Raw genomic sequence first — 26,842 nt, forward strand, 5'->3', positions numbered from 1 at the left:
CTGGGCTGAGCTCAGAATAGTGGGAGGGGAGTGTTACCCAGAGAGACTCGGAAGAAAAGGTATTCAGGAAACTGCACACTCTTTTCATAAAAAGCTCCTAGCTCCTGAAAGGCACTCAGGGAAGCTTATCTTTTAAAAATTTATTCAGAAATATTGCAGCAACAGCAGAAACTAAGTAGCTCAGTGTAGGCGTTCTGAGATTCCGAGCAAGTGCTAAATCCATGATCTCAGCAGACTTGGCTCCTGAATGAACCGGTTTTGGAAGGAGTCAGGATTGGGGATTGGCGTTGTCAGGTTGAGACTGACAACTCTCTGCCCTGGGCAGCAGCTCTGCCCCGAGTGAGCTCAGAGGAGCAGCTCTGAATGGGAGAGCATCTTCCCCCTGGCTCCTTATTCTGAGCTTCTGTTTCCACTCTTTTGGATTTTATCAGTAAATGAACGGTGGCTTAGTTACTTGACAGAGAGGAGGGCTGAGATGAGGCTTCCCGTTGAGTTTCTAACGAGTACCTGGGGTTTGAGTACTGAATCAGAGTAACTGCGTCTTAGACTTCAAAGCCCATCAGTGGTTTTCATCATTGCCTACTCAACCCTTATAAAGGTGAGAATTTCTGAAAACAGATGCTATGTTTGAAAAGTCGTTGTTCAATTTTTTTAAAAAAGGGAGACCTCTAGCCCTTGTTCTTACCTGCACCATGATTCCAAGAGCCTCTCTGGGAAATGGAGGGGTCAGCTGTCCACTCCAAGTAGCTCATGAATGGTATAGCAGCAGACACTGCTAAGGGCATGCAAGGTTAGTTTTCTCAATTATCTAGTAAAGTTATGGGCTAAAGGATTTAAAAAATCGCACTTCAAAATAAAAATCACACTTCTTCTAAATAAGAGAATTATGGCAGAGCCTTAGCACTGAGTGCCTCTGTCAAGAACCTGAGTGGGTTAGGAAGTGGCACACGTGGGAATACACAGATCATCATACTCTGGCTAAAATTAGTTATTATGGTCTTCCTGGTACCCTCATGACCTCTCTAGAGGGCTGAAGTGAGGGCCTAGCCTAAGGCCTATCTAGACCCATCCTGAAGAAGGGTACACTTGGAGGGATGACTCCAGCACCTACCACCGCCGTGACAACACTCACCCACTGCTACTAGGAAGCAAGGGCACGTTTCAGGAAGGATTTCTCCGAGTTCTCACTCACCTTCCTCAGAAGGTACAAAGATTGTCGGAAATTAGGTAAATAAAATCAGCCAACCATTTAGCTGCATGCTTACACGAAGCCCGAGTTGGTATTGGTGTCTGACACTGGCTCATCTTACCCAATGACAGTTCTTTCCCCCCGGTGATGTTGGGGTGCAGATGCACAGCCTGATCCCAGAACACTGGAGCTAGGCCCGAGGGGCACTCTCATCCTAAGGGGGGAAGGTACAAGATCAATAAGCTGTCATACTGAACAGAGAGTTATTGCTGCCAGACACCCACCCAACCCTGGTTAGGAGGAAGTGGGTGAGAGCCGGTGCATTTTGCATTTATTTGATCACTCAAGTTCCTTGAGATGTGCCAATATGGGGATGCTTTCTTGGTTCCTTAATAGATGTATCCACATTCGGGGCATGACTGTGTCAAAGCTGGGATGAGCGGGTGAAACTAGCCAAAGCCACAAATACCTCAAAGAATCCTGCTTCTGAGTTGCCATCTTAGACAGCCTTAGAAGATTCCCTTTGTGTGCAGTTCATAAATGTGTGTGAAGGTAACAAGGAATCGATGACTCCAAACAAACAAATAGAACTCCAGCCTGGAAAAATGTCCCTGTTTCATGTATTTTTAGGCCAGATGTCTGTGTGTTGTCATGAAGCTTTTAGGGGGAAAGCTCACAACTTGTTTGCCTTGGGGGGGCTGCTTCCCTATCAGAATTGCTGAGGCCCCTAAAGACCTGATATGACACTTGATTTTGCATCCTCTCTATGAGTGAGCCACACACCTTCAGAATTTTGTTGCCTGGATGTCACCTCTTAATTTGCTTCTGAACCATGAAGTAAAATAGACCATTTCTTTCAGGGGTTATGAAGGAGTCTCTACCTTTTACAAGAGGCATCTTGAGATTTTTGTCTTCACATTCTGCCCACAGATGGCACGTTGCAAGTATAAATTAAATGCATTTTAACATACTGTGTTTAAAACACACAAAATTCCATCCCTTTGTCAGAATAATAAGGGCAGTGATGTAAACAATTCAAGCCAAAACAGTAAAAGAGAAAGAAGGAGAGAGAGAAAGAGATACACTCACCTGAATGAACCAGCCCATCAAGTCACGATGAGCTTGAGATGAGGTCAGTGGGCATCTCACTCTGATTCCGGTGACACTGTGCTCGTGTGGTTTAATGAGATGCCTCATCTGGAAGACAAAAGGAAGACCAAACCATGAGTGTGCCAAGGCAGTGTTGGAGATACAGTGATGTACTTCCAGATTCTCCTCTCGCTATCAAAGGGGACTTTGTGTTGTGATTATTGATGGGACAACCACTGAATATCTGCCAGTGAAAACCCAAAGATCTAGTCAGTGTCCAGAATGGATGCGCCATTTCTAATGGTCCCCTGAGCATTCCTTCATTTCAGTCCCAGTCTCTTCAGCTTTCCCTTCCTCCAAGAGAGCATGAGAGTAACACTCAGTGCTATTTGCATGGGTCTCCACACTCACAGCAGCCTCCAGAGAGTCCCCTTCTGTAGGGTTTTGGAGGACAGTGATGGTTACAGTGTCAGCTAGATGCCCAGCCATCCTGGGCCTCACCCAGTAATAAACATCAGGTGGGACAGTCATTTCTGTTTCTTTGGGCTGTTGAGATTAGAGAGTGAGGCATACAGGCTTTGCTGTACGTATGTGCCCTGAGTGTAAACATATGCCTGTCTAGAAGCACATGCAGAAATCTATCACGTGAAGGGCCAAAGCCTCCTTTTTCCCACGTTCACCATAAACTGGGGTCCAGGTTCTCTTTCCTCCTGACACGTGGTCCTGGTCCTGCTCAATGGGCTGTTGGTTTGAGGCAGGGTCGGAGGCCTCCGTGGCTGCTCCTGGCCCAGTCCCTTACCTGAACGTGGGGCTTGGCAGGCACACAGGCTCCCAGTTCGAAGTCAGAGAGCCCTTCTTCTGCTGGTCCGCAGGCCACCTGCTCTCACGCACGGCATTCTCCCTCCTTGCTATAACCCGCTTCAGCTTCTGCCACTGACACCCCTGGGTTGGCTCTTCTATATTTTCATTCAGTGTCTGTGTGCCTCAATGAGCTTTGTTCCCTTTTTTTTTTTTTTTTCACTTTCATTTTTCTTTCCTCAGTGGCTCCTGCTAGCTCTTCCACCCCTGTTCCATTGTCTCATCCAGATAGTGAGTATCATTTTCTTCATCCATCTCTCTGCAGGTTGCTTTCCACCAGCCATAGTGGGTCTGGGTAATGTTATCTCCTTCACCAGGTGATAATTCAACTCTGTTGGCAGAAAGCAGCGCCGGGTTTTTAGAGAAGCAAATGAGAAGAGAAATAGGCTCAGGGCCTCCCAGATTCATGGGAGGCAGCACTCCCCCGAAGAGTAGGCAAGTGACAGACATTGCTCTGGACAGAAAATCCTGCAGTCAGGCTTCCCAGGGCTGGTGCAGCCCAGCCCAGCCCCGTCCCCGGGATTCTTCATGGGCTGGACCCAAGCTGACATTTGGAGGAACCGAAGGAATTTGCCAAGAAAAATATCTATTCTGCAGGGTCATAAGAAATGCTTTGGGGTGTTGTGTTTTCACCCTTCATTTTAATTGGCACAGTTGGATTCAGACATTGAAATTAGATAGTGAGGCCTGTAGCTCTTGCTTTCTCCATAAATGCATACTTGTCTCGTAAATATTTGCAGGGAAAATAAACAATGTCTGCTTGCAGATGTGCCTGGCAGCAGGCGCTTCGGCAAATTATTTAACCCTTCACAAGTGAGCCTTGTCTTTCTCTTTTATAAAATAGGATGAGTAATTGCCCTCCTCCCCACCCCACTCACCCCCCTAAAAAAAACATCACAGCGCTTATCAAGTTGTGTCTGCCCTCCCCGAAGCAAGACCACTAAGCCTGGCAGTGACGTCGCCTGGTGGGTCTCAGGCCTCGTCATTACTGAGCCACTCTCTTTTTATGATCTTATTGCATTTGGCTGCCCTGTCCTTCTGTTCCCCCCAGGGACTCAGGAGAGAGCTCTGTGCCTGCGACTCTTTAGAGTTTTGCAGCCAGCTCTTGCGGGTGGAGAGGGGGATAACAAAGGGAGACTGCAACTGCGGGAGGCCCAAGGTGTCATGCCAGCGGGCGCTAAGGGTGCAGGCAGGGTGGCGGCACCCAACTGGCTGTATACTCCTTGGCACATCAAGAGTCGCCGCTCTCTGCACACGGCCTCAGGAGGTGACCCCAGCCTTGAGCTCAGGAGCCCCCTATTGCATCTGTTTGGCTTAGACACAGGCCCTGCACCCCAGATAGTGCTTTCCAGGCTGTGGCTTTAGCAGCAGGAATTCAGGCTTGGGAACTAGAGACAGCCTTGGGTTCAAATCCCGTGTCCACTCCTTCTGTGAACAATCAGTGACCTTGAGTGAGTCACTCAACCTCCTGAGCCTCAGGGCTCCTGTCTCTCCTATGAAGGATAGATTTGCCGATCCTGTGAAAATTAGACTAAGAATGAAAAACTCAAATCACAGTGCCCAGGCCCATGGTAGCTTGAATTTGTGGTAAGAATACATGAGGGTTATGTTACTTCTTGCTGAGTGAGAGTAACTTGTCAGCAAAATCTCTGATCGTTCCTTTAAAATATCTATATTTCTATTGATAAATCAAGGGGAAAGGAAATGAGAAAATATCCATTTCACTATGTTTCTTCCCTTTCTATCTATATCTATATCTATGTATCTGTACGCACACCCTCCTCTGAATAAACACATTCACTTATGAATACAATTTGTATCTCCACTCTCCCCTTCACCTTTCTGTGCTCTATCTGCCCTTCGTGTTTCCATAGCAACCTGGCCTCTTCCTGCCCTCACAACCACAGAACCAGCTAGTGAGTACAGAGTTACGACGGCTCTTGGCCATAACTGTTGGTTGCAGAGCTGACCTCCGGGTCACGGTGCTGCCCGTCCTTGTCCCTTGTATTAAAAGTCACAGTTGTGAACGCATGGAGGTCCTCTCCTGGTGTGGTTTCCTAAGCATGCTGTCTGCGTGGCCAGGGGAACAGACCCAGCACCACCAAAAGGGCTGGGATGATCATTCGAAGACTACTCTGCATGAAGAGAGTTTTCCCAATTTCCCTTCACATGAAAAGACAGGATAGGATTAGAGAAACCCTAAGGAGACAAAAGAACAGCGTCTCCTTCTGGCTTTTGTTGCTCCTCCCCTCTGAAGCATGGGCACACACACGTACACTCACATGTACAAACATGTGTACACACACGTATGCACACAAGTAGCTAAGACTAAGAACAAGGGAAGGGACAGAGAAAATGCTGCCTGGGGAGAAGTAGAGGGTGCAGCAGAGAGAGAAGTGGCTGCTCGTTCCTGAGAGTGTGCCCAGCTCTGTGGCACATCGTGTGGCAGGGCCAAGGGGACAGGAGGAGGTCACAGAGCGCCCCGAGGGAGAGGCCTCCTCCCAGCTCTCCTCAGGGCTGGGAAGGTGGCGGCCCCAGAAAGCATAGCCAGGCCTGCTCACACCTGTGTGCTGAGAGTCCAGATCAGAGTTCTGGAATCCATCGCCGAGGGGAGAGTCCAGGCCAGACTTGTGGAAAACATGACACTTCATCGCAACGGTGACGTGTTCCAAGCTAACCTTTATAATGCTCTTATGAGGTGACTTTGTGGGTTAGGACTCAAGTCCCAAGTCAGCAGGAGCCCCCGTGCACACGTGTGTGCGTATGTGTTTACAGTGGTGTCCACAGGCGTGTGCGGGTTTCGGGTTTATAATATTTCTGAATGCACAGAAAAAGAAAACCAACCTGCATCCATTGAGCAGTAGTCAGAGAAGAGAGAAAGCAGGTATACAAAGTACAGCTCCCTCTCCGCTCCCTGGGCCATGGTTTCTGATACATAATTGAACAGAGAAGAAAAGAGTTTCCTGGCCCTGTGTGTTGCATGAAATGGTTCTTTTTTCTACTGCAGAACGTAGCTGAGGGTCTGCTTTCTTGGTGTTCTCTGTGTGTGTTGCTGCAATGAATTTTAATTCCTGATGCTTTTGAGGTTTCATTTTGTCAGCAGAGCAGAGCGGGTGACAATGAACTTGCTCGCATGGGTTTCACTCAGATGATGCTTTTGTGGGGTGTTTTGTTTTGTTTTGTTTTGTTTGTTTTGTTTGTTTTTTTTGTTTGGTTTGGTTTGGTTTGGTTTTTTGGGGTTTTTTTGTTTTTGTTTTTGTTTTTGTTTTGCATTTGAAGCAAGAATGCAATTAACCCTTTCTTCTTCTAACAGCCACGCTCCTGTCCTTTGCAGTTCGGTGCTGTGCATGTGCCAGGCATCGTAGGAGAAGGCTGCATAATGCATTTTGCACAGCTCGGGTCATACTTAACGTGTGTCACTGTAGACTAGTCTTTCCTGGAATCTTGAATCCAGATTTTTCCTTAAGGATGAATTAGATGTTTCTCCCCTGCTGTACGTTTAATTTTTAAACATCAGACATTTCTGTCCACAGATAAGATGCCCAGTAGTGACATCAAAAGAGAAGAAAGTTTGTGGTTTTTTTTTTTTTGGCACCACTTGACTACTGACCCAAATTGTAGGGTCCCGGTGGATACTGGGATATAAGGAGAGACTGTCACAGTTGGGCAGCAGGCTGTATTTAGCATGAGCATAATCCTGTTACAATAAGGCATGTAGTAGCACATGTAAACATGGTGGGACAGCAAGAGTAGCTATAAGTTACACAAAAATCCATCGATCACCAGCCAATAGGGTTTCAATAGGGTTGAAAATAATGTCTCCTATTTTTGCTAATGTGTGTGTGGGTGTGGTGTGAGTGTGGGTGTGTGGTGATCTATTTATAATTATGAATGAAGGTATCCTAGATAAAATCAAAAGAGAAACTGATTTGTATAAAATCCCCGCAGGGCATGCTTGGTTGGAACGTGCCAGAGCCTGTGCAGTGTCAAACAGTAAGCAGCACAGGTTCGATCAGCTCACAAGTGGCAAGGGATATGTAACTGGGCTCAAGCATTTCTCCCAGGTTATTTTTAAACAACAGTGTGCTTTGCACAGAAAGACACTTCCACCTCTCCTCTTTGCGCTTTTCCTCTTAGCTTCAACCAGCAATAGCCTGCACTTCCCGTTGGCCTCTGCAAGTTAGGGTGGGAAACCCAAAATGCCTTTTGACAGGGTAAGCCATTCAGTAACAAATTAGACCATAAGTACAACAGAGGACAAAGAAGGAATATAGATAAATCCAAACAAGAAAACCATTTTTTTTTGTTGTCTAAGTCAGATCTATATCTTCACAGTGCAGCCATGGGTCTAGATAACAACTATCCACAAATGTCCAAGCACTTGTTTAGTCCACAGTCTTAGCTCATGGGGCCAGGGGTTCAGTTTTGTTGTTTGGCATCGACAGAGCCATCGTCGTCACCACCAGAAGGAAACCTCTTCCCTTCTGCACTGGCCTCCTCCTTTATAGGCGTCTCAATTGGGGTATCTCACTGGGGACTCCAGGATAATGTGGGTAGATGAACAGGGAAGTGAGAAGGGACCCCAGGATTGCCTTCTCTGGCCTCCATCCACCAAACTTCACTCAGCTCATGTGCCCCCTCTCCTCGAGCACTGAAGGAAAAAGGAGATGGCTTTTCTCAATATAACATAATATTTTGTTCTTACAGGGCACACAGTCTTGGGAGGTCTCCTGCCCGATCCATATTCACTTTCATTGCTCTTGTTTCCTGAAGCTGCCGAGACATTTCTGGAATCTGTGAATAATAACTTGCTTTTTTTTTTTTTTTCTTTTCCTTCAACAGTCTCCTGGATTGACTTTGACATCCGGGTCCTGACCAGAAACACCTCCCTATTTCCAAACAAGTTTACATGCTCCTTGGTGTGGTATTAATATGCAGTCTTGCAATTGTATCTAATGCTTATTGGTGTCGTTAACCAAATGCTCTTTATGATTTATTATCCTTCTATTTCCGGGCAGTGTTACTGCCTCCCAATGTTTCCTATAGATGCTGCTAATTTAATTTGGTTTCTCCCTTTATTTAGTCTGTGATTTTGTTGTTGATTTTTCTCCCTGCCCATTGTTTACATCAGTTTTTAATTTTTTGTATTTTCCATGTGACCTCCTTTCCTTTCAACCAATCATGTGCGTGCGTATCATGTGACTTTGTCATGTGGCTTGCATGGTGCTGATGATGTCGTCCACGCTGGTGAACAGAAGGTAAAACTCTTTGTTCTGATTAGGGAAATAAAACCTGGGACCACAGCCTGGCACCTAGGGCCCACTCGTTCCTTCCCGTCTCAGATTTCCCAAGTGAAGCCATTTGAGAGATTTTCTCCTGTTCTCAGTTCACCTCTAGAATTCATCACTCTTTGCAGCCTTGACATGACCATTTGATACATGACAGCCTCTGGTTTAACATTTCACTTGAAACTTGGCCCTGCAAACTGCTGCCTCCAGTTAAACCGCACTCACCATGATGCAGTTTGCAAACTTGAATTTCTCCCAGATAGTTCATAAAAAAAGCAGTTGTGTAAATTACCTTTATGACATTGTTGTTTAACTTCATCCAGTAGTCCTGAAAACCACAGTTGCTCTAAAGTGAGTCATTTCTGTGAAAATGTGAAATGTATCTGTTTACAACGCTGAAATGCGTCCGAGAGAAATGTATGAGTTGCAGTGGTTCTGTTTGCTCAAAACCAATGAGAGTGCTTCATAAAATTCATGCAAATTGAGGGCTGACTGAAATGAGAGATTTAAGAATTTGGAATTAAAGCAGTGTGGGTTGTTGACGTGTCACCGTTTAAGAGTGACCCTCCCCCTGGGCAGGGCGAGGAGGAAATAAAAGCAGAAGTTGGCAGTTACCGTGACTGGAGATCTCTTTGTAATCGAGAGCCCATGATTGACCCTCACAGCAAAGGAAACGAAATGATGTAATTAAGTGCATAGCGGTGACAAAATAATTAGTTAATATTGTGACTGTCACAACCTTGTGAAAAAAATCCTCGTTTGCCATAAAGAGAAAAGGAAGCCTCAGCTCACAGCTTCCCCACTGTAAAATCAAACACCTATTCCAAGCCTGCCCGGGGGAGTCATACACATTCTGTTTTCTTCTAACCGAAAATTATGATTTTGGGTCACAACCTGAGACACACACAGGCTGCACTTGATCACGAAAGCCAAACTAACCCGAATAACCGCCCAGTGTGCCCGTGCATGCAGGGGGGGTCCCATTGGGCCTCACGTCTCTGAGGAGCTGACTGGGCGACATTCCCACGGACGAAACCATCCACAGCTGTCTCGCATGCACGTTCTCTGTTCCTGGTCTGTCCTTCCGTTGCGTGCCACCCAGGCGTGAGCGCCCCGTGGGTGCTCCCTCTCGCTCACCCCGCACACTGGCCACCTCTGAGGACACCAACGTTCTGGGTGTGGCCACTGTGCCCCTGGTGAGTCCCATTTACAACCAGACTCCTGGATGAGGCCTTGGGGCAGAGCCTCCCATCATTTCCAAAAAAGATGTTTGCTGTTTACTCTGAGCTTTTCCTACCTTTAAAAGGCAACCTAGTCTGTGAGTCTGAGGGTAGACGATATTGGAAGCTGAAGATTTTCTAAACTCCCAACTCTCACCCAGAATACTGTGGTTTCATGATTTCCCTGAGGGGGACTGTGTTCTTTTAAGACTTGAGGTGACGGTTCCAAGGCTAATGTACTAGGGAAAAGCCTGGATCTGCCTCCTGAGGTCTGAAGGAGGAGCAGATGGTGAGTTGAAACCCGGTAGTTTCTTTCTTACTAACAAGTCTGGTCATTGCTGTGCGGTGCTATAATTTGGGATGAGGCAAAGCACCACATGAGCAAGGTTGACACTGATCCACCCCTCTGAAGGGAGCTCTCGGCCAGACATTTTAAGCAAGGCAAGAAATGTTTGAAGGTGTTTCCTACAGTTGCCTTGGGTGTCAGTAAAAATGTAGCCAGTGCTAAAATAAATAAATAAATAAATAAATAAATAAATAAATAAATAAATAAATAAATTCCCTGAAGGACCTGTGGAATTTGAAAGCATGATTACCCTCCCATTGAACCACATTTCCCTTCTGTGACAGACCCTCTCTGACCATTTGCAGAGGGGCGGGCAGAGGACTCATTATTCAGATGAATTCCTGCAAGCAACAGGAAGTGGCCTTTAGTAATAAAATTTCAGAGAACAGAGAGGTCAGAGCAAATAAAATTTATGGAGGAGAGAAATAAAGTTTAGTTAAGAGCATGAGTGCCTCCTTTCTCTGGACATCATCAGCAAGGCTTTAAGGTGAGCAGGGCCTAACCGAGGAAGGTTTCAGCAAGCAAGGAGTCTCTCTCTCCCAGGAGTGGGCTTCTGTGCTGACCTAAGATGCTCCCATGCCAAAGTTCATTTTTAATATTGTGGCACCTGGTCAGGGCCTGGCCTCCTGCCTCCGGTGACTCCCTCAGCCACGAGGACTCTGTAAATGGGCCTCCCCGCCCTCCCCCCACCAGCATGTGTGTGATGAGAAGCCCCCAGCGCCCCTCTGTCTGTGTGCTGCATGTCTGAGCATGAATCCACCACCACCACCACCACCACCACCACCACCACCCCCACCCCCACCCATTCATAATGATCTTCTTTTCTTTAGCTACTGACACTGCCTCTCGTACTAGGACATGTGCTGGTTCTGATGAACTAAACTCCTTAACACCCACTCTTCCTTCTTAGATTGAAAACATCACTAACCACCCCTTCCACTCCCTCCTTTATTTTTTTACAGCTGTGTGTCTGGATTGCTACGGTCTCTGGCAGGTCGACACAGACTTTTCACCAGGGGTTCTACTCTAATGGCCTTTATTCCTAAGGATTCCCTGCACTGCTGGTAGAGAGCTAGCGTGAAGGGTCTGCAGGGGGAGGCAGTGGGCATGTCAGCCCAAATCCTGGGTGCAGAGACCGGGGCTTTGGAAAGGGTCCAGTCTCCTAGGGCTTAGCAGCATGAGGGCTGAAACCTCTCCGGAGCCTCCTGCTTCCTTATGAGTAACCTCACACCGTGAAATAGTGTTGGAGATGTGCACAAACCCCCTTGCGGCCTCGGAGGCAGGAGCCAAGTTGCTTGTTGGAGGTTATTTCAGCCCTGATTTCTCAGCCTGGATCAGCCCCATAACCACAAGCCACACCTTCGTGGTCATATTTTCTTTTAGGATGATGAAACAAAGATAATTGATCAGTTAATCTGTTGGTTTTTTTCATGACACCCACGAGAAGGGACTTGGTGTCTCTGTGGTTCAGCCTGTCAAAGTTCATTGGTTGCTGCTTCATTCATACCCCAGGCTGTCACCCACCTCCCCACCCACCCCCAGCTCATACATTCACATTCGTAATTAAACCCAATTCAAAAGGGACATGTAGGCCAGGTGCCCCCATGACCATGGCCTCAGAGCCAAACGTCCTTTCTGGAAGAGCTGGGGAACTGGCCGTGCCCATACCTACTCGTAGGGTCCCTCAGCACTCCCTGGACCTGGTGACCAAGACAGCAAAGAGTCGGGTCGTGCTCCCCAAGTAAATTCTTAACAACAAAGGGAAAAGAGCTCACTCAGGAGAAAAGGAATGCTTTACTCCCAACACCTGATCTGGGGCATCAGTGCTTGGAACAAAGTGAAACCCATCCAGGCATGGTAGGCCATTCGCTGGGACTGTCAGAAGCCCCCTCAGCACCCCTAGAATAGCCAAGTAAGCTGTCAGATGGGGCATCATGGGGAGCAGGGTGTTGGAGGGGGCCAAAGATGGAAGCCGCTCAGATCACATTAGATTCGTTTGTTTGGCACAGAGCTTGGTCTCAGGAAGGACAATTAGGCTGATAACTGCGAATCCTGATTTCTTAGGTAATTTGCTCATTCCCCCAAGGACCAGTCAAGCTTCTAACCTCTAGATGTAATTTCCAGCGTTCCTGAGTTGGAAAAATCAAATGGGCTTCATATTTGAACAGCCAAATCATACACTATGGACTCTTCTAAAGTAACAAACAGGCATGTGTAAGTTTTCAGATTGCTTGCAAGCAGTACTTCATCGAAGGGAACGGGAGTTAGGATACACCAAAGTAACAGTATTTGTGATGCCAGATAATCCCATTTGCTAGAAAAAGGGAGAGATTCTAATGCAAGCCCTACATCCATCACTGGTTTGTACTCAGTTGCCCAGAACTCTGTGCAGACCCCTCTGGGAGGAGAGAATAAAGTGGATGAGGAAAGAGTGTGGGTCAGGCCTCTCTCAGCACTTCAATCAGAAGATAGAATTCTTGGTACTGGGGCTTTTTTGAGTGAGAAGTAGAATAATATTATTTTCCTTCTAAAATTCACAAATGCTGTTCCAAACGCCTGGGGCTTGCTATAATTTTTGTCGCGGTATTCATATATCCAGCGGTAAGCTTTCTGACCTCAAGGCTTGTGCTGACGCGGTGAAGGACATGAAGCTGACTCCGATTTTAGGGCACAATAGCACAAAAATTACAAAGAACCTACAATCTGCAAGGCCTGAAATACACATTTCAATTATGATTTCTAGGGGGAATTTATAGGACATGTCTGTAACATTTCTGACTGTATGCGGTCTCTATGGTACCTTCCTATTTTCTTGCACACATGACTTACATTCTAGCAAATACCAGGGCTGCCTAATATTTTATATTTGTTATCGGCAAGGTTTATTTTGAAGGTGCTGCTGTTTTTATTCTTTACATAAAATATTTGAGGGGAAAATTTGACTCGTGGCTGAAGCTAAATTCAGAAGGTGTAATTAACCCCAGGGGTTTTCTTGGAGCAACCTACCGATTGCTGCTGAATCGCAAACCAACATTCACAAATAATTACGATATTGGTTTTGCTGAAATTACCCATAATGATTTCAATCAGAGCAGCCATTTCAGAACAGAGTGCACATTGGGACCCTCTAAATAATTTCCTCTCCTAATGTGTTCAGTAAAGCAGCGAGCCTCCCGAATGCCAGGGCATGGCTGGAGCCTCCTCGCTGAGAGCTCAGGAAGCAGTCTCTTTCGCCTATTTGTAGTCTTTAGAAACACTGACAGGCAGTGAACATTTGAAGATGGATAAGACAATTCATTAAACAAACGTTGCTCTTTCTACACCTTTATGAGACTATAGCAAGTTCATAGCTACAAGGTGGATCTCTGGTGCTAGTTGATGATAATCTTCCCGTAGGAAACTGTCACAGGACGGGTTATGCTTTCTTACAAGGACCCCACAGTTTTTTATTTTTGAAGAATTGACCATAAGTCAATTTTTTCTTTTCATTTGTCAAACCAAACCTTATTTACCTTTAAAACTGCAGTGCCTAAGTGACTACCTGATACCTAGAAGGCAGGTACTAGGTAAACGTTTGTTGAGTAAATCATAGTTAAAGCATTTTAAATGATACACCTCAACATGACATGGTATGCTCTACATTCTATGAGAAAGTAATACACGTCAGAATAACGTGGTCATCACTCTGATAAAATGGTAGCCATTTATAGCGTTCCAGCTTTGGTAAATGTTAGAACTGTGTTCTAACCATGGTATAGTTTTTAGTGATTTCTCTATGATTCCCATGATCTTTTTCGGAAACACACCCAAAGATAAGACTTGGCTAATTTCATTGGGGCTGTTGGTTTCTGCAGAGGTTCCTGGGCCAGATTTTTGTTCAGAGGTGTTTGAAGAGAGTTGGGATCTCTCTTCAAAGATAGGACTTTTGGGAGGGTAACTTTTAAAATTGCAAAAAAAAAAAAAAGGGAGGAGGCAACCCTGTGCCCTAAAGATGTGGAATTACTGCTCTTAGGGTGCAACCCCCTCAAATTGGCAAGACATCCTTATCTTGCGTCTTTCACAGTGTTGCGAAAATAGCCAAGGTGTTCTTGGGTAGTTCATCCTAACCCAGTGACATTCATCGGGTCACAGTGCTGGCAGAGCTAGAGGGAGGCCCCGGAGGGGCCATATTTTGTATATGTGGACAGTGAGGCAAAGGCTTATCTAAACATTCAGTTTTACAGGGATCCCGACAAACATGAAAGAGAGCAACTCTTCTAAGTAGATGTTCTTCCCAAAGCAAAGTCCCATGTTTTGCAGTATTGATTCAGCATTGAAACCCACAGTGCTCAAATCTGAAAGGGGATGATAGGGAAAGTGCAGCCAGCACAGTCCCAGTGGATTCATCTCTGTTTACCTTCCAAGGAGACCTTGGGGAAGGGACTGGGTCCTTGCCTGGTGAATGTGTTGGAAGGGCCACCGATGCCACCTCCTTCCCTCCTTCTTAAGGCAAATAGACCATCACAGAATCAGTATTGCGATTCTGAATACAAAAGTCATCATTAATGCCCATCCCCATTCAGTCTCGGGCCACCAACCATGCCAGTGTGCCTGAGACTAAGGATTTTTCCAGAGTGCAGGACTCCCAGCGTTAGTACCTGGAAAGGCCTGGGCCAGCCAGAATGAGTTGGCCACCCTACTTCAGAGATGAGAATTGTAAAGTTCTACTGTGCCTCATACTCCCATTTATTCAGCACTGGTGACTCTACATACCTGCCCCGTTCTGACATATCCTCCACTTTGTTTGAGTTTCTGCTTAGCACTGGATATGTATAGTAAGACATTACTAAATTTTTGTCTAAGACTTAGAGTAGTCTAAGAGAATTGAAAACTGTGCCCACCTTGACATTATCTAAACCAAATTCCTAAATATTTTCCACTGAAGAGTTGGGAACAGCAGCTAGATAGCTGCATGAAAACAGGACAAGTCTTTGCCTAACGCCTTATCATTGTCTTTTTTTACTCTTGGTTTTCTTTTTCCTTAATCATGGATTGGGGAAAAAGAAAACACAAGCACAACTTTTCCTAAACACCTTCTCCCTCAGACATTTAAGACGATGCATCCTCCTGGTCACAGCTTCCATGTGTCCCCATCACAACAGTTTCTCAAAGCTTAAATGTCACATGGGTCACCTTGGGATCTTGTTAAAATGGAATCTGCATTTCTAACGGGCTCCCGGGGGTGGGGGGGAGTAGGGGGTGTGCGCCACAGGCCCAGCCTGAGTAGCATGGGCTGTCCCTTAGCTTTCCATCTCTGGTTCCTTCTTGTCTCAAAGTGGGGAGCAGGACCAGTAGCCAGTGTGAGGTTCCCAAAGCAGTTGGCTTTGCCAGCAGCCTTGTCACAAATGGCCAGCAGCACACTTGGGGGCGATGAGGTCCGAAGCCTGGTGACAAACCTTTCTGGTTTTTCGGTCCCATGTCTGTGATTCTATCCACCAGTGAACAAGCCGGGACAACCCACCCAGAGGGTAACTGTTTCATAAGCGCTCCCAAGTTTCTGTCTGAGGCCATGAACTAGACACAGTTGCATCCTCGGAGGAAGTGCAGGACTCCCAAGTGTGTTAAATCTTCATTTCAACTTTTTATGTCATTATCTCACCTCATTGCTTTCAGCACACACTAATGAAATAGTTTCTCTAAAGTAAGGCAGCATCTGACTCACAGAAAAACCATCCCAGCCCTGGTAGTTTGTCCCACAAAAACCCACCTTGGACTCACAGCTGAGCAAATATACTGCAAACAGAGACATCGACTTTTTTTCTGTTAAGAAACGCTAAAGACAATTTTCCCCCTCTCTCTTTGCACAAACAAAAAGATTTTAATGATTGTCACTTTAAACGAGATGCCAAGGATTATCACTCAGGCGGTTGAGCCATAAATGCAGGATGCTTACAGGAGCCTTGCCCGTGGCAGATTGGGCTTTATTTAAGCACAACTGGAAACTTGTCATGTTCTTCAATAAATCTAAGTAATAGAATTTAATTCATGGAAAGCGGGTCACAAGAATGTGGCATCATTCCACCTCTGTTAGGGATGGGTCGCTCAGGACCCCCAGGATGAATCATATATCCCGGGAAGAAACTGGCCACTTTTTGAAGAATTATTATTGTGGGTGTAAGTTTTCTCCTTAAGCGCTTACACACATTTTCTTGTATTTCAGTCTGTTCCTCAAAATGTATCAGGCTCATCAAAGTTAAATCTGCAGTTGTAAGAGCAGCAAAAAGAAAATGCAAGTACGAGTGAGAGACATTTAAAAAAAAAAATCCTGTTTCTAAAATGGTAAAAGGATTGTACTATTAGGGAGGGTTTCCCGGAACATTCCCCAAAGACACTCCCAGTTTGGGGCTAAGTCTGATGGATCTAACTGGAGCCCAAAGTTTTATATTTATTGCTTCTTAACCATTTGAGTTTCTGAGAAAGCAAGAAAAAAAAGCCCAGCCCCACCCCAACGCTACATCCCATTCTAATGGATCAGATTTTCCTCTTGTGGGTGAAAATGTCACATGAATTAACTGGCTGTTTCAGGGGAACCCAGCGCACCTAAGCTCGAAGGGCAGATGGGCGAGGATGGAAACTCTATTAAGGTGAACCTCATCAAGCAGGATGACGGCGGCTCCCCCATCAGACACTACCTGGTCAAGTACCGAGCGGTGAGTGTCTCCTGCCCTGTCTCCACCCCCATCTCTGCAACTCCGATACCCACCTTGTTATGTCAACAAGGTGCGGAGCCCAAGCAGGCAGAGACGTCCTGTGTCTTGCAGGTGGCTCAGGGGCCCTGGTCAGGGTTTTAAATCCCAAGACTGACTTACAGCCATTGGGCCGTGTCTGCCCTGGGACTCTTCTGAAACCCTTAAAATGATTGTGGTGGAGACAGACGCATACCATGATCGGTTTTTATGCTTCTGGAAATTTCTGTAAAGTGATTTTGCCATTATCTGATACTTTTTGAAATAATATACTGATATTCATAATCAGTGCATTTGACAAAGTGTGTGTCCTGGGCCAGGCACTGCGATCATGTGCATTTTGTCCCCACGAGAACCCTGATCTCTCATAGCTAGGAGAGCAGAGTTAAAATCCAGGTCTGTCTGAAGACAGTGGGCTCTTTGCCCCTGCCCTCGGCTGCCTTACCACCCCAAATGTAGCTCCCATCTGCCCCTCAGACCCGACCTGAGCTGTTCTGATCCTGCTCACAGCAAGCTTGGCCCTGAACCCTTTCTTTCTAGATAGTTTGCCTACCATTTAAGGTTTGTCTGTCATTTTTCCTTTCACCTCCAGCCCCCATGATGAAAATTACTCTCACTTTTTTTAGTTTTAGAGTGATACTCGGTTACGCCCACCACAATCAGTCACTGAGAGATTTAGAGACAGTGTCTGGGCACTGGGAATAGCCTCTTGCTAGGATTTCTTACCAGTAGGAAATAATGAACCAGAGAACAGTTTTCTTTCTTCAAATAGAAAGGATTTTTCAAGGAAGTTGACTTACTCCCTCTCTTTGATCAGCCCCCACTGAAGTGATGCGTGAGCCCTTACCTGCTTAGGCTGAGTGGAGAGTCACTACAGCACAGAACTCTACCAGGCATACTTCCCAGCTGCTGGATGGACCACTCAGCCCTTCCCCATTTAACTGGGAAGCCAGGCATGAGGCTGACATCGGAGGAAGGGCCTCTCTTGACTTCCCTAAGGCCCAGCCTAGAAGCACCACTGTATGAGAGGTCCCTGTGGCTTCCTCACTGTGGAATAGGACACCAGGACTGAGTGGCAGCCCAGCACAGCCCATGGGAAGTGGACATGTGGTCAGGTGGGCTGCCTCTGGCCCTTATTATGCTAGTGTAGATCCAGACAGACATGGGATCCAGGTTCAGCTTTACCACTTACCAGCTTGTGCCCTCAATAGGTCTTCCAAAAACCTCCATTTCTCCATACATAAAATGGGAATAAAATGGCTTATCAAGTTATTATAAAGATTAGTTATAATATAAGCAAAGAACCTGAAATGTGCCTGACACATGAAACTCCTCCCCTCACTCCCCATACATGGTAACTGTAATAATCACTGCTAAGATGCTGGCTGGTGCTGGAGACACTTCCCATACGAGGCTACCTGAGAGACATCAGTTTTGCAGAAGAGTCATAATGGCTGTGCCGGGCAGGTCTGCCTTAAAAAGACTATGGGGACAGAACACTGAAATACGTTAGATTTCAACAACCTTACCTGTCCTCTCTCTTCCACTTCAAACACTCAGTGTTTGCTAAATATTATTATTATATGCTATTAGTATTTTTGTTTAACATAATATTTGCTTTGTATTCTGGTTGCCTCTTTCATAGAGTTTGCCAAGGAAAGAAGCCTTTCAGAGAGAGAGAAGACGTAGACAGCTGAATTTCTTTGTTTTAAATTGTTTTAAATTAAAACTGGGCCCCTGGTGACATACAGCCAAGCAACCGTGCAGCCTGACAAAGCCCTTCACGGGCAGGGTTTGTAGGGATACAATGAGAAAATTCAGGAAACCCTTTAGGGCCAGGCCAGCACATAGTAGGCGCTCAACAAAAGACAGTTTTTATTTTTAATAAAATGAATCTGTGCGGTGTTCTTATGTCAGGGAGGTGAGTCACACACCTGAGTGTGAGCAACATCCTGAAATAGGACCAGACGCATATTCATTGCATGACTCTCCTGAGGTGTCCATGTGCCTGTGCATTCCAGACTGTAGCTGGGGGGACAGTCCCCGCTTAGGTTCCTGTGTGCCCTGACGGCAATGGGACTGGAGGGTTGGCCCTATGCCACCTGCCATCTGTCGCTGTGATTGCGAACACATGAGGTTGACCTCCTGACCAGCAAAATCTTTAGGGGGCTTCAGGCTGGTAGAGGACGAACACCTTGTCCTATCATTGGTTTTTATTTTTATTATTTTGCACCCCTAGTAGTGACTCCCTGAAGCTGGCCTTAGCAGCATTTTCATCTAAACTGTCCTGGTGTCTTGTGTCCTTCCTGCCGGTTTCTCCCAGAAGCTGTCCTCGGAGTGGAAACCAGAGATTCGGCTCCCGTCTGGCAGTGACCACGTCATGCTCAAGTCCCTGGACTGGAATGCAGAGTATGAGGTCTACGTGGTAGCCGAGAACCAGCAGGGGAAGTCCAAGGCGGCTCATTTTGTGTTCAGGACCTCAGCCCAGCCCACAGCCATCCCAGGTATGACCGCCTCTGCTTTCTGTGAGTTTCCCGCTTTGAATTAATGCACAAATGCTGCACCTCCTAATGTGCCTGACCAGCCCCTGACGACTTGCTTGCTTCCAGCCATCCTCATGATTGGTTGCCCATGCAAAGCTTAGTTTTGCTCTGTACCTACCTGTGCAGTGGGTTGAGATGTACTGGACCCTCCAGGAAGGCTTGGCCAAGCATCCTGGGGCAATGGTCCTGTGTCATTCAGCCTTGAGGGACTGATGCTAAGCCAGTCTGTGGGAACCTTCAGATGGGGGAAGAAAAAAAAAAAAACAGCTCCAGCTCCAGCCAAACCTTGGAGGCTGGTTAAGTAAGGATCTTTTTTTGAGACCTTGTCTATCCTCTGCCATTTCATACCAGGATCACCTAATTGTTTTTAAGCGCTTTCTATTTGATGCTTGCTTCCTGCACAATCATGGTCCAAATCTCTTCTCTATGGGGACTCCAAGAGAAGGAAGAGACTATGCTCGGTTAGTTAAAAATCCTATCTTCCAAGGGCCTCTCAGCTAAAATAAAGATTAAATTGAATCACTTGAAACAGAGCAAGTGAAGAAAGTAGACGCTGGAAAACCCCATCCGTGAAAGGCAGTCCAGTCTGCTGGAGACTGTGACGGGAGCGGTTCTCCTAGGAGATGCAGACGTGTCTCTGGGGATCCAGGACCAACTCAAGTGTGGGAACAAATGAGAGTTCTGCTTGCTGGCCTAGCCACCTTGCCACTGATAGTTAGTCTCCTCATTGACTAAACCTTCAGAGCAGAAAGAGATCTTCAACACCACTCTGTGCTTTTCCAGATCAGCTGAGTGCCAGCTACAGGAAGGAGAGGGGGGCATAGACCATAGAGCTGCAGCCTGTTGACAGGGGACCCCATAAACTGTCTGCTGTGGTCAAGCATGGTAGAAAGATGTTCCAGTCCCCCAGCTGCCTTGGTGTGGCCCCGTCATGCCTGTCCTGTCTCCAGTGCTTGCCCAGGCGCTCTGCTCAGTTGTCATAATGGTGCCTCCCAGTGGATGGGAGACCAGAAGGGTATGACTGCCTAGGACACAGGCCTGCCTGTGCGCAAGTCGGTTAGTGAAACAACAAGGCGAGACCAGTGTGTGGTTCCCGATGGTCGAATGTGCATGAATGTGTGTGTCTGACAGATATGCGGGGGCTTCAGGGAGCTGGCAAGTGGGTCTTAAGCCACAGGTGAGACACTTCAATTGGTCCTACCCTCAGGGAGGCCCCATAGTGCACATGGTCAGTGGTGAAGGCAAGGCACCTGGGGGTGGCTGCAAAAAGTGTTCTCTCTACTGCTTCATACGATGTCCAAACAGAGGTGGCCCTGCCGTCCTGTGCCCCTTCTTCCTTCATGTTGTTTGGCCAGTTCTTCATTGAAATCGATAGTCTGGAATGTGTCTGGCTCTGCTCAGCCTTTGTGAGACACTTAGGAGCTGGGGGAATGGCAGGCTTGAGTAGCCCCTTTCTGGCGAGAGAGATTTCCGATGGCACTCATTGCCCGGCCTAAGCAACACAGGCAGGTCGCTTGGACATGCCGCATTCACGTGCGCAGTACCTCCCGCGTCAGCTTGTGGGTTGGAGCAGCTGGGGACATGGGGAGTCAGACACAGAAACAGGAGAAGATCTCGTCCTCTGGGTGGAGGTGGAGATATCGGAGTCCTTCTTCTCAAGCAACCAGGTGCCGAAGAGGGTTGGAGGGGCTCGGGGGCTCCACCGCACGCATCCTAGGAGGAGGCAGCTCTGTGCTCGCTTGGACTTCCTGGCCATTGATGGGGACCTTCGTACAAAACCTGTGAATTCCAAGGTGTGCGTTCATGGTGGGGTTGTGCGGTCAGCGGGGAGGCAGAAGGTGAGGGGTGCGTGGTGCACGAGGAGGAGGAGTCCGACTATGGCTGAGAAAGCCCCCCTCCCTGCCCTGTCCCTGTGCAGTTTGCTGCATATGGTGCATCTCTACCACTACATGTAGAAAGCTCTAGAGGCTAGGAGGCTGTGTGTAGAGGCTTGATGACTGTACCTAAGAGGCCTGACCTTACTCAAAGGTAACACTCTCCTAATCACACTCTTGTATTTGACTGCAGAGGCTCTGTTCTCTCACTTGAATTTCATTTGCTCGCTGACCCCTAACCCCCTGAATTCGCCCTGCTGTGCTGCTTCTGGCCTTGCTGAGCTTCGGAACTGGCCTTATGGTATTAATACCGTACTGAATTCTTCTCTAACCATTGTCAGTTTAATTTACTAAGTTGAATTAACCTTTGATTCTTGCGTTTTCTATATTTGACCTAATTTTTTTTCTTTTTATCTATTTTTTTTCTCTGTTTCTGTCTCTACCTTCTCTTTCCTTTTCCCCCTCCCCTTCCTGTGTCTGTCGTCACACATCTCACCCTGGACGTCCGCCACTGGGGCATCCCCACTGCCACATTTGTTTTTAAACAACCACATTCTCTCTGGGCGCCCATTGCTCCAACCTGCAGCGACCTTGGGAGGCTGCTCTGCGTCCTACACTTTTGTCTCATTGCTTCTCTCTGCAGTGACTCTGCTTTTGCTCTGTTAGGAACTTGAACACACACATGCACACATGCACACACACACAACACCCACAAAAAAATTAAGTTTGCTTAAATGCCCAGTTCCTATGAGAATGATCAGTGCCCCCCTTGGAAGAACCTGTCAGGACCGCCACGGCCACGCCACCAAGCATTCTGTGTGGAAGAGGAAGGTTTGGCGTTTGGAAAAAGCTGGACCTCCAGACATTTTACCATTCACAGATACTCTTGTGCCACTTCACGAGGAGTTTGCCCCTTTCTAATGGCAGTACAAAAATATTTGGGAGCGCTTTTCTTTAAACACTGTTTTTTTTTTTTTCAAAAGCATTATGCTAGGTTTACAGAGAAGTTTCTGCACATCTGCTACTTGTTGCATTTTTCTGTTCTTACCTGAAAATGATGTAGCAGAGGAAAATGTCTGAGTACCTCCTAAAGCTTGCATCAGATTGTTCAAATCACCTCGTGCTCCCCACCCTTCTAACTCCATGCTCCCCCTTTGCCTTCGAAAAGTAGTTGGCTTCGCTCACATTGAAGTGCCCGGGTTAAGGGAGCCCAACCACTGGAATGCACCCAAGCATTTTGCTGGCACGATGGGCAAAGTAAGTCACCCTGTTGCCCATACAGTGGAATAAAATAGATTGGTTAGGCATTTTCTGAAGGCTGATCAGATGTTCTAGGAGGCACTTTTGTCCTAGTATTACAACCAGCAGCTTATGCTGGCACTGCAAACAGGGCCAACCTGTGATGTGCCCTGTACCCGTCAGTTTGGTAAGATGGGTGCCTCTCAGCCAGAGTGATCCGGGCCGCATGGCAGTGAGCCGCAGGCCAGCACAGAGCCAACAGTTTGGCCCGTGTGGTCCGACAGTATCACGTAAACGTCAGTCCCCAAGTTGGAAGTATCTACTGCGAGCCAGGCGTGGGTCCCACAGCAGCTCCCCCCACACCAGAGCAGAAGGCAGGGGACAGATGACTCCCAGACTGCCCGGCCCAGAGCGTCCACACACTGCGACTCGGTCAGCCTGTCCTACTTTCCGAACTCTCCAGCCCCCCATATTGGTGGCTTTAGGGACATTTTAAAAATGCTGGTGAAAGCCAGCTAGCCCCTCTACGGTCGAGGGCCACGCCTCTCCACGTGCCCAGGAGGGGAAACGCAGCGTGTTCGCTAAAGTCTCATGTGGAGACTCGGCTGGATCCTGCTCAGTAACATCTGTGCACGCCTGGGGACTGACCTTCTACTGAATAAAACCTCCCTCCCTCCCTCCATTGTGGTCACATATCATTCTACGTATCTCATCTCCGAACATCCCACAGAAGTTTGATTTTTGTTTTTGTTTATTTTTTAGTTGTGTTTGTTGTTGTTGTTATTTTAATTGATGTTTGAAGACTGGTCTTTCCCTTTGGGAACCCAAGTGACCCCACGTGCGGGGCAGAGCTGCCTGTGTCGGCTGGCACAGGCCCATGGCCCCCAGCGCTCACAATTTAGAGGCTCGAGCGCAGAACCTGAGCGCAGACCCTGGAGGCTGCACTGTTCCCAGCAGCTCAGGCAGGTAGCACCTCTTGCCCCAGCCCTGTCTGCACCCCCAGGCCCAATGCAAACCTCTCCCCGGGGTCCCTGACCTGCCTCCACACCAGCACAAGAGAAGCAGGCAGGGTTCTTAGGTATAAAGCAGAGCATCCAGGAGAGGCACAAGGTGCCGCCGGACCTGGCGTGAGAGTCCCAGGTCAGCTATCGAGAGCTCTGGGAGGCCGAGGGAAGGAGAGATGTGTCGGGCAAGTGGCCCATCCCTGTCCTCCTGGCTCCTGGCATGCTCTTGGTAACATCTTGGGCAGAAGTCACATGTTCACCCCAGAGGGCCCATCTCGGTGGTCTGCCCCAGAGGGGAGGGACAGTGTCAGTGTGTCCGAAGGGACTCTTTGGAGATCTAGCCCAAAGCCTAGGGGGGACTGACAGGGCCCTGTTCCCTCAGCATACCCAGGGCGAGGCGGGCCCTTGGTTTGTAACAGGATACCTTTCGAGAGACAGTGTTGGGGTACATCCGCTCCCCACTGGACACCGTCCTCGGTTTCAGCTGTGGCCCCCAGGCCCGCCAGTGGCTCCCGGGAGATAGCAGCCCTTTGAGGCCCCCGCAGGAGGAAGCACCCGCCACCTTGCTCAGCTGCCCCTGCTGCTGTGCACTAGTCCGTGCTGCCCACACTCCACATGCCACGGGGTCTCTCTGCTCATTTCTGAAGTATTTATATGGCAGGTTTGGATCACGTTTTGTTACTAATAAGAATGCTAACACTGTTGTGTAGATAATCAGCGAGGCCTTGATGAAGTTTACACCTTTGCATTATTAAAAGAAATAACAGTCCACGTGAACTCACCAGCGTGTTTTGATTTTATTGAATAGTCGTGTGTCCTGCAAAGTGTCAGAAGTCCTTTCCTCCCACCTCACGTGCACCTGAATAACTTTGGTTGCCCCAAATCGTACCCCAAACTTGTAGCCTGCTGCTTGGAATTCTAGCAAAGACAGTCTTTCCCTTTCCTGATGAGCTATACATTCTGCTCAGCTGCCCTGAGAACTCCTGTGGGTCGTTGCCTCCTTGCATGTTCCTAGTCCCCAGCAGGCAGGAAGAGGGGAAAGTCCCTTTGCAGAACCAGAAGGTGGTCACTTCGGGGTCAGGGGTGCACCACGGGGCCTGGATAGACAGCTCTGTAGCTAGGGCTCCTGATTTCACTGCTCCCATTAAAACCCCACAGCAGAGGCTGCACAGAGTGCCCTTGTGATAGATAGAATGTGAGAGAAGGATCTTGTTGGCAAATCCTATTCTGTTTATAATCATACTTAGTAGGACACTTCCCAAAAGCCATGGAGACCAGCCAGCCGTCTGCTTAATGGCAGATTCTGGGAAGGAGCAAGCAGACATGTATGGGTCCATCAATGAACAGCAACCCCAGCTCAGTGGAAAGGGCACCGCTGCTGCACGGAGAGCCCGTGACACTGACTCAGGCCCACCTGGCATCTGTAAAAATGTGAGACCCGTATCCCCATTTTGAGGCATCTAAGAAAGACCCATGTAGGTCTCTGCCGTGGGGCAGCCAGTTCCCTGTCCAGTCGTCAATGTCTCCCATGCCAAGCACCGCAGCAGATGGTCAGCCCCATCTTCGTAGCATCACCGTTTGGGGGGCCCTGACCCTGGAGGTCATAGAGGAGCTGCTCCCAAGAAACTCTCTTTGCGTGCAGGGGTGTGGGTGAGTCAGTCAAGGGAGGCCAGCGGCAAGGTCATGCAAAGATAGACCCCTGGAAGATTTTTATGGCTCCCTTTTATAAACTATGACATAAGGTACAGGGGTCCCCCTTGCCGTCCCGCCCTCCTGGACTCCAGTCCTGTAACGTCCCCCGAGAGCCAGGGAAGGTTGGTTTGACTTGAATACGCTGTCATCTGTTTCCTGGAGTTTTCTGTAGCTCAAGGCGCACCTTGCTCCCTAGAGTCTAGACTCTGCACGGTGAACTGGGTGGTCCTTTCTCCTTCGGGGACAGTCTTTGCTCTCTGTCCGTCTGTATGGCAGGTCAGGTCCCCAAGGTGAGACTCCGCAGCTCCTCCTTGGGCGGGAGTCATTGCAGGGCAGTCCCAACAGGACTTGGGAACCACGCTCCTCAAACCCTACTGTGTGTGAGGATCACCCAGGCTGCTCTGCCAGATTTTGATTCCTGAGCCCCAGCCCCGGAGGTTCTGCTTCAGTAGAACTGGGGAGTCCCAGAGTCTAAATTTAAAGCACCCCAGGAATTCCGCTATAGGCGGACAAGCATTATGCTAAAAAAAGTGTTTATTTTTCACATGAAAATCAAATCATGAGAATCAATGAATAAAAACGGGACCTACTGAGTATTTTAGTCTTTGAAGAAAAAGTCCTTCCGTGCACACGCTGTGCGGGGGATCTGTACCGTGCGCAGGGTGCTCTGGACAGCGACGTGGGACAGCAGGCTCTTGTGGTTGGACAGGTGTGGAGACAGTGGCACCCCAGGCCCTGGCCCACACAGGGACCTCTTCCAGAACATTACAGTGTTCCTACCAAGGGGTGGGCCAGGCTCTGCTCGAACGCCTCCAGCCACAGGGGGCTTGCCTGCCAAAGCAGCTCACATTCTGTTAGTTCTTTCTCGAGGGGAGCCGAAATCTAACCCGGATCCAATGGTTTCCACCCCACAGAGATCCCGAACAAGAGTACTAGTTCCATTTCACAACACCCCTGTAGGTATCCGGAGGTGGCGTCGTCATCTCCAGACTAAACACCCACTCATTTTCTCGACAAATATTCTTTGAATGTTTCCCCTATGTCAGGTTGTCCTAGATGCCGAGGACATATAAGACAGGTAGAGTCACTTGTAGAACATTCCAGAAGGGGCAGCCAAATAAAAATCAGGTAACTGAACAGAAAATGGCAGATAGAAGTAAAAGAGGAGAAAACAGGTAATGTGGTAGATACTGGGAAGAGGGGATCCCTGGGTGGCGCAGCGGTTTGGCGCCTGCCTTTGGCCCAGGGCGCGATCCTGGAGACCCAGGATCGAATCCCACGTCAGGCTCCCGGTGCATGGAGCCTGCTTCTCCCTCTGCCTGTGTCTCTGCCTCTCTCTCTCTCTCTTTCTGTGTGACTATCATAAATAAATAAAAAAATTAAAAAAAAAAAAAAAAGATACTGGGAAGAGGTGCCTCACTGGTTGAGAGGTGAGCAGATGGAGGGAGAGGGGCCCCCCTGATATGGTGACATTTGAGCTGAGGCTTGTAGGACAACAAAGAGCCACCCAGGAGGTTATGGGGCTGGAGTGTTGGAGGTAAGAGGTTATCAAGGCTGTGAGGCAGGGGTGGGCTGGTGTGTTCAGCAGGTGGGGTGAAGGCTCTGGCCAGAGCATAGGGATGGGGTAGACGGCCAGCGCCATGAGGTACAACAGTCAGAAGAGAGGGAGAGTCTACAGCGTGTGTGGGGCCTTTAGGCCAGGAGGCAGAGTCTAAGTTTTACCTCAGATATAAGGAAGGAGCGTGTCCCTTCTTTCCGTCTCATATCACAGGGGA

General features: G+C 48.0%; 1 protein-coding gene across 14 annotated transcripts in view; it reads left to right on the forward strand.

The window, feature by feature from the left end:
* The window catches only part of NCAM1 (neural cell adhesion molecule 1), a 294,892-nt gene that overhangs the window by 259,323 nt on the left and 8,727 nt on the right, over window positions 1–26,842 (forward strand). For 6 of the 14 annotated variants that reach the window (XM_072822026.1, XM_072822033.1, XM_072822028.1 and 3 more), the window contains 2 exons: window positions 16,555–16,679; window positions 19,042–19,219. In XM_072822026.1, coding sequence (XP_072678127.1) covers window positions 16,555–16,679; window positions 19,042–19,219 — 303 coding nt within the window. Of the gene's footprint in view, window positions 1–16,554; window positions 16,680–19,038; window positions 19,220–21,718; window positions 24,153–26,842 lie in introns of those variants that run through there. The other 8 variants (XM_072822025.1, XM_072822031.1, XM_072822027.1 and 5 more) reach the window with 2 other exon arrangements.

The sequence above is a fragment of the Canis lupus genome, chromosome 3 (genome assembly GCF_048164855.1).
Source record: "Canis lupus baileyi chromosome 3, mCanLup2.hap1, whole genome shotgun sequence".
In the NCBI taxonomy this organism is placed as follows: Eukaryota; Metazoa; Chordata; class Mammalia; order Carnivora; family Canidae; genus Canis; species Canis lupus.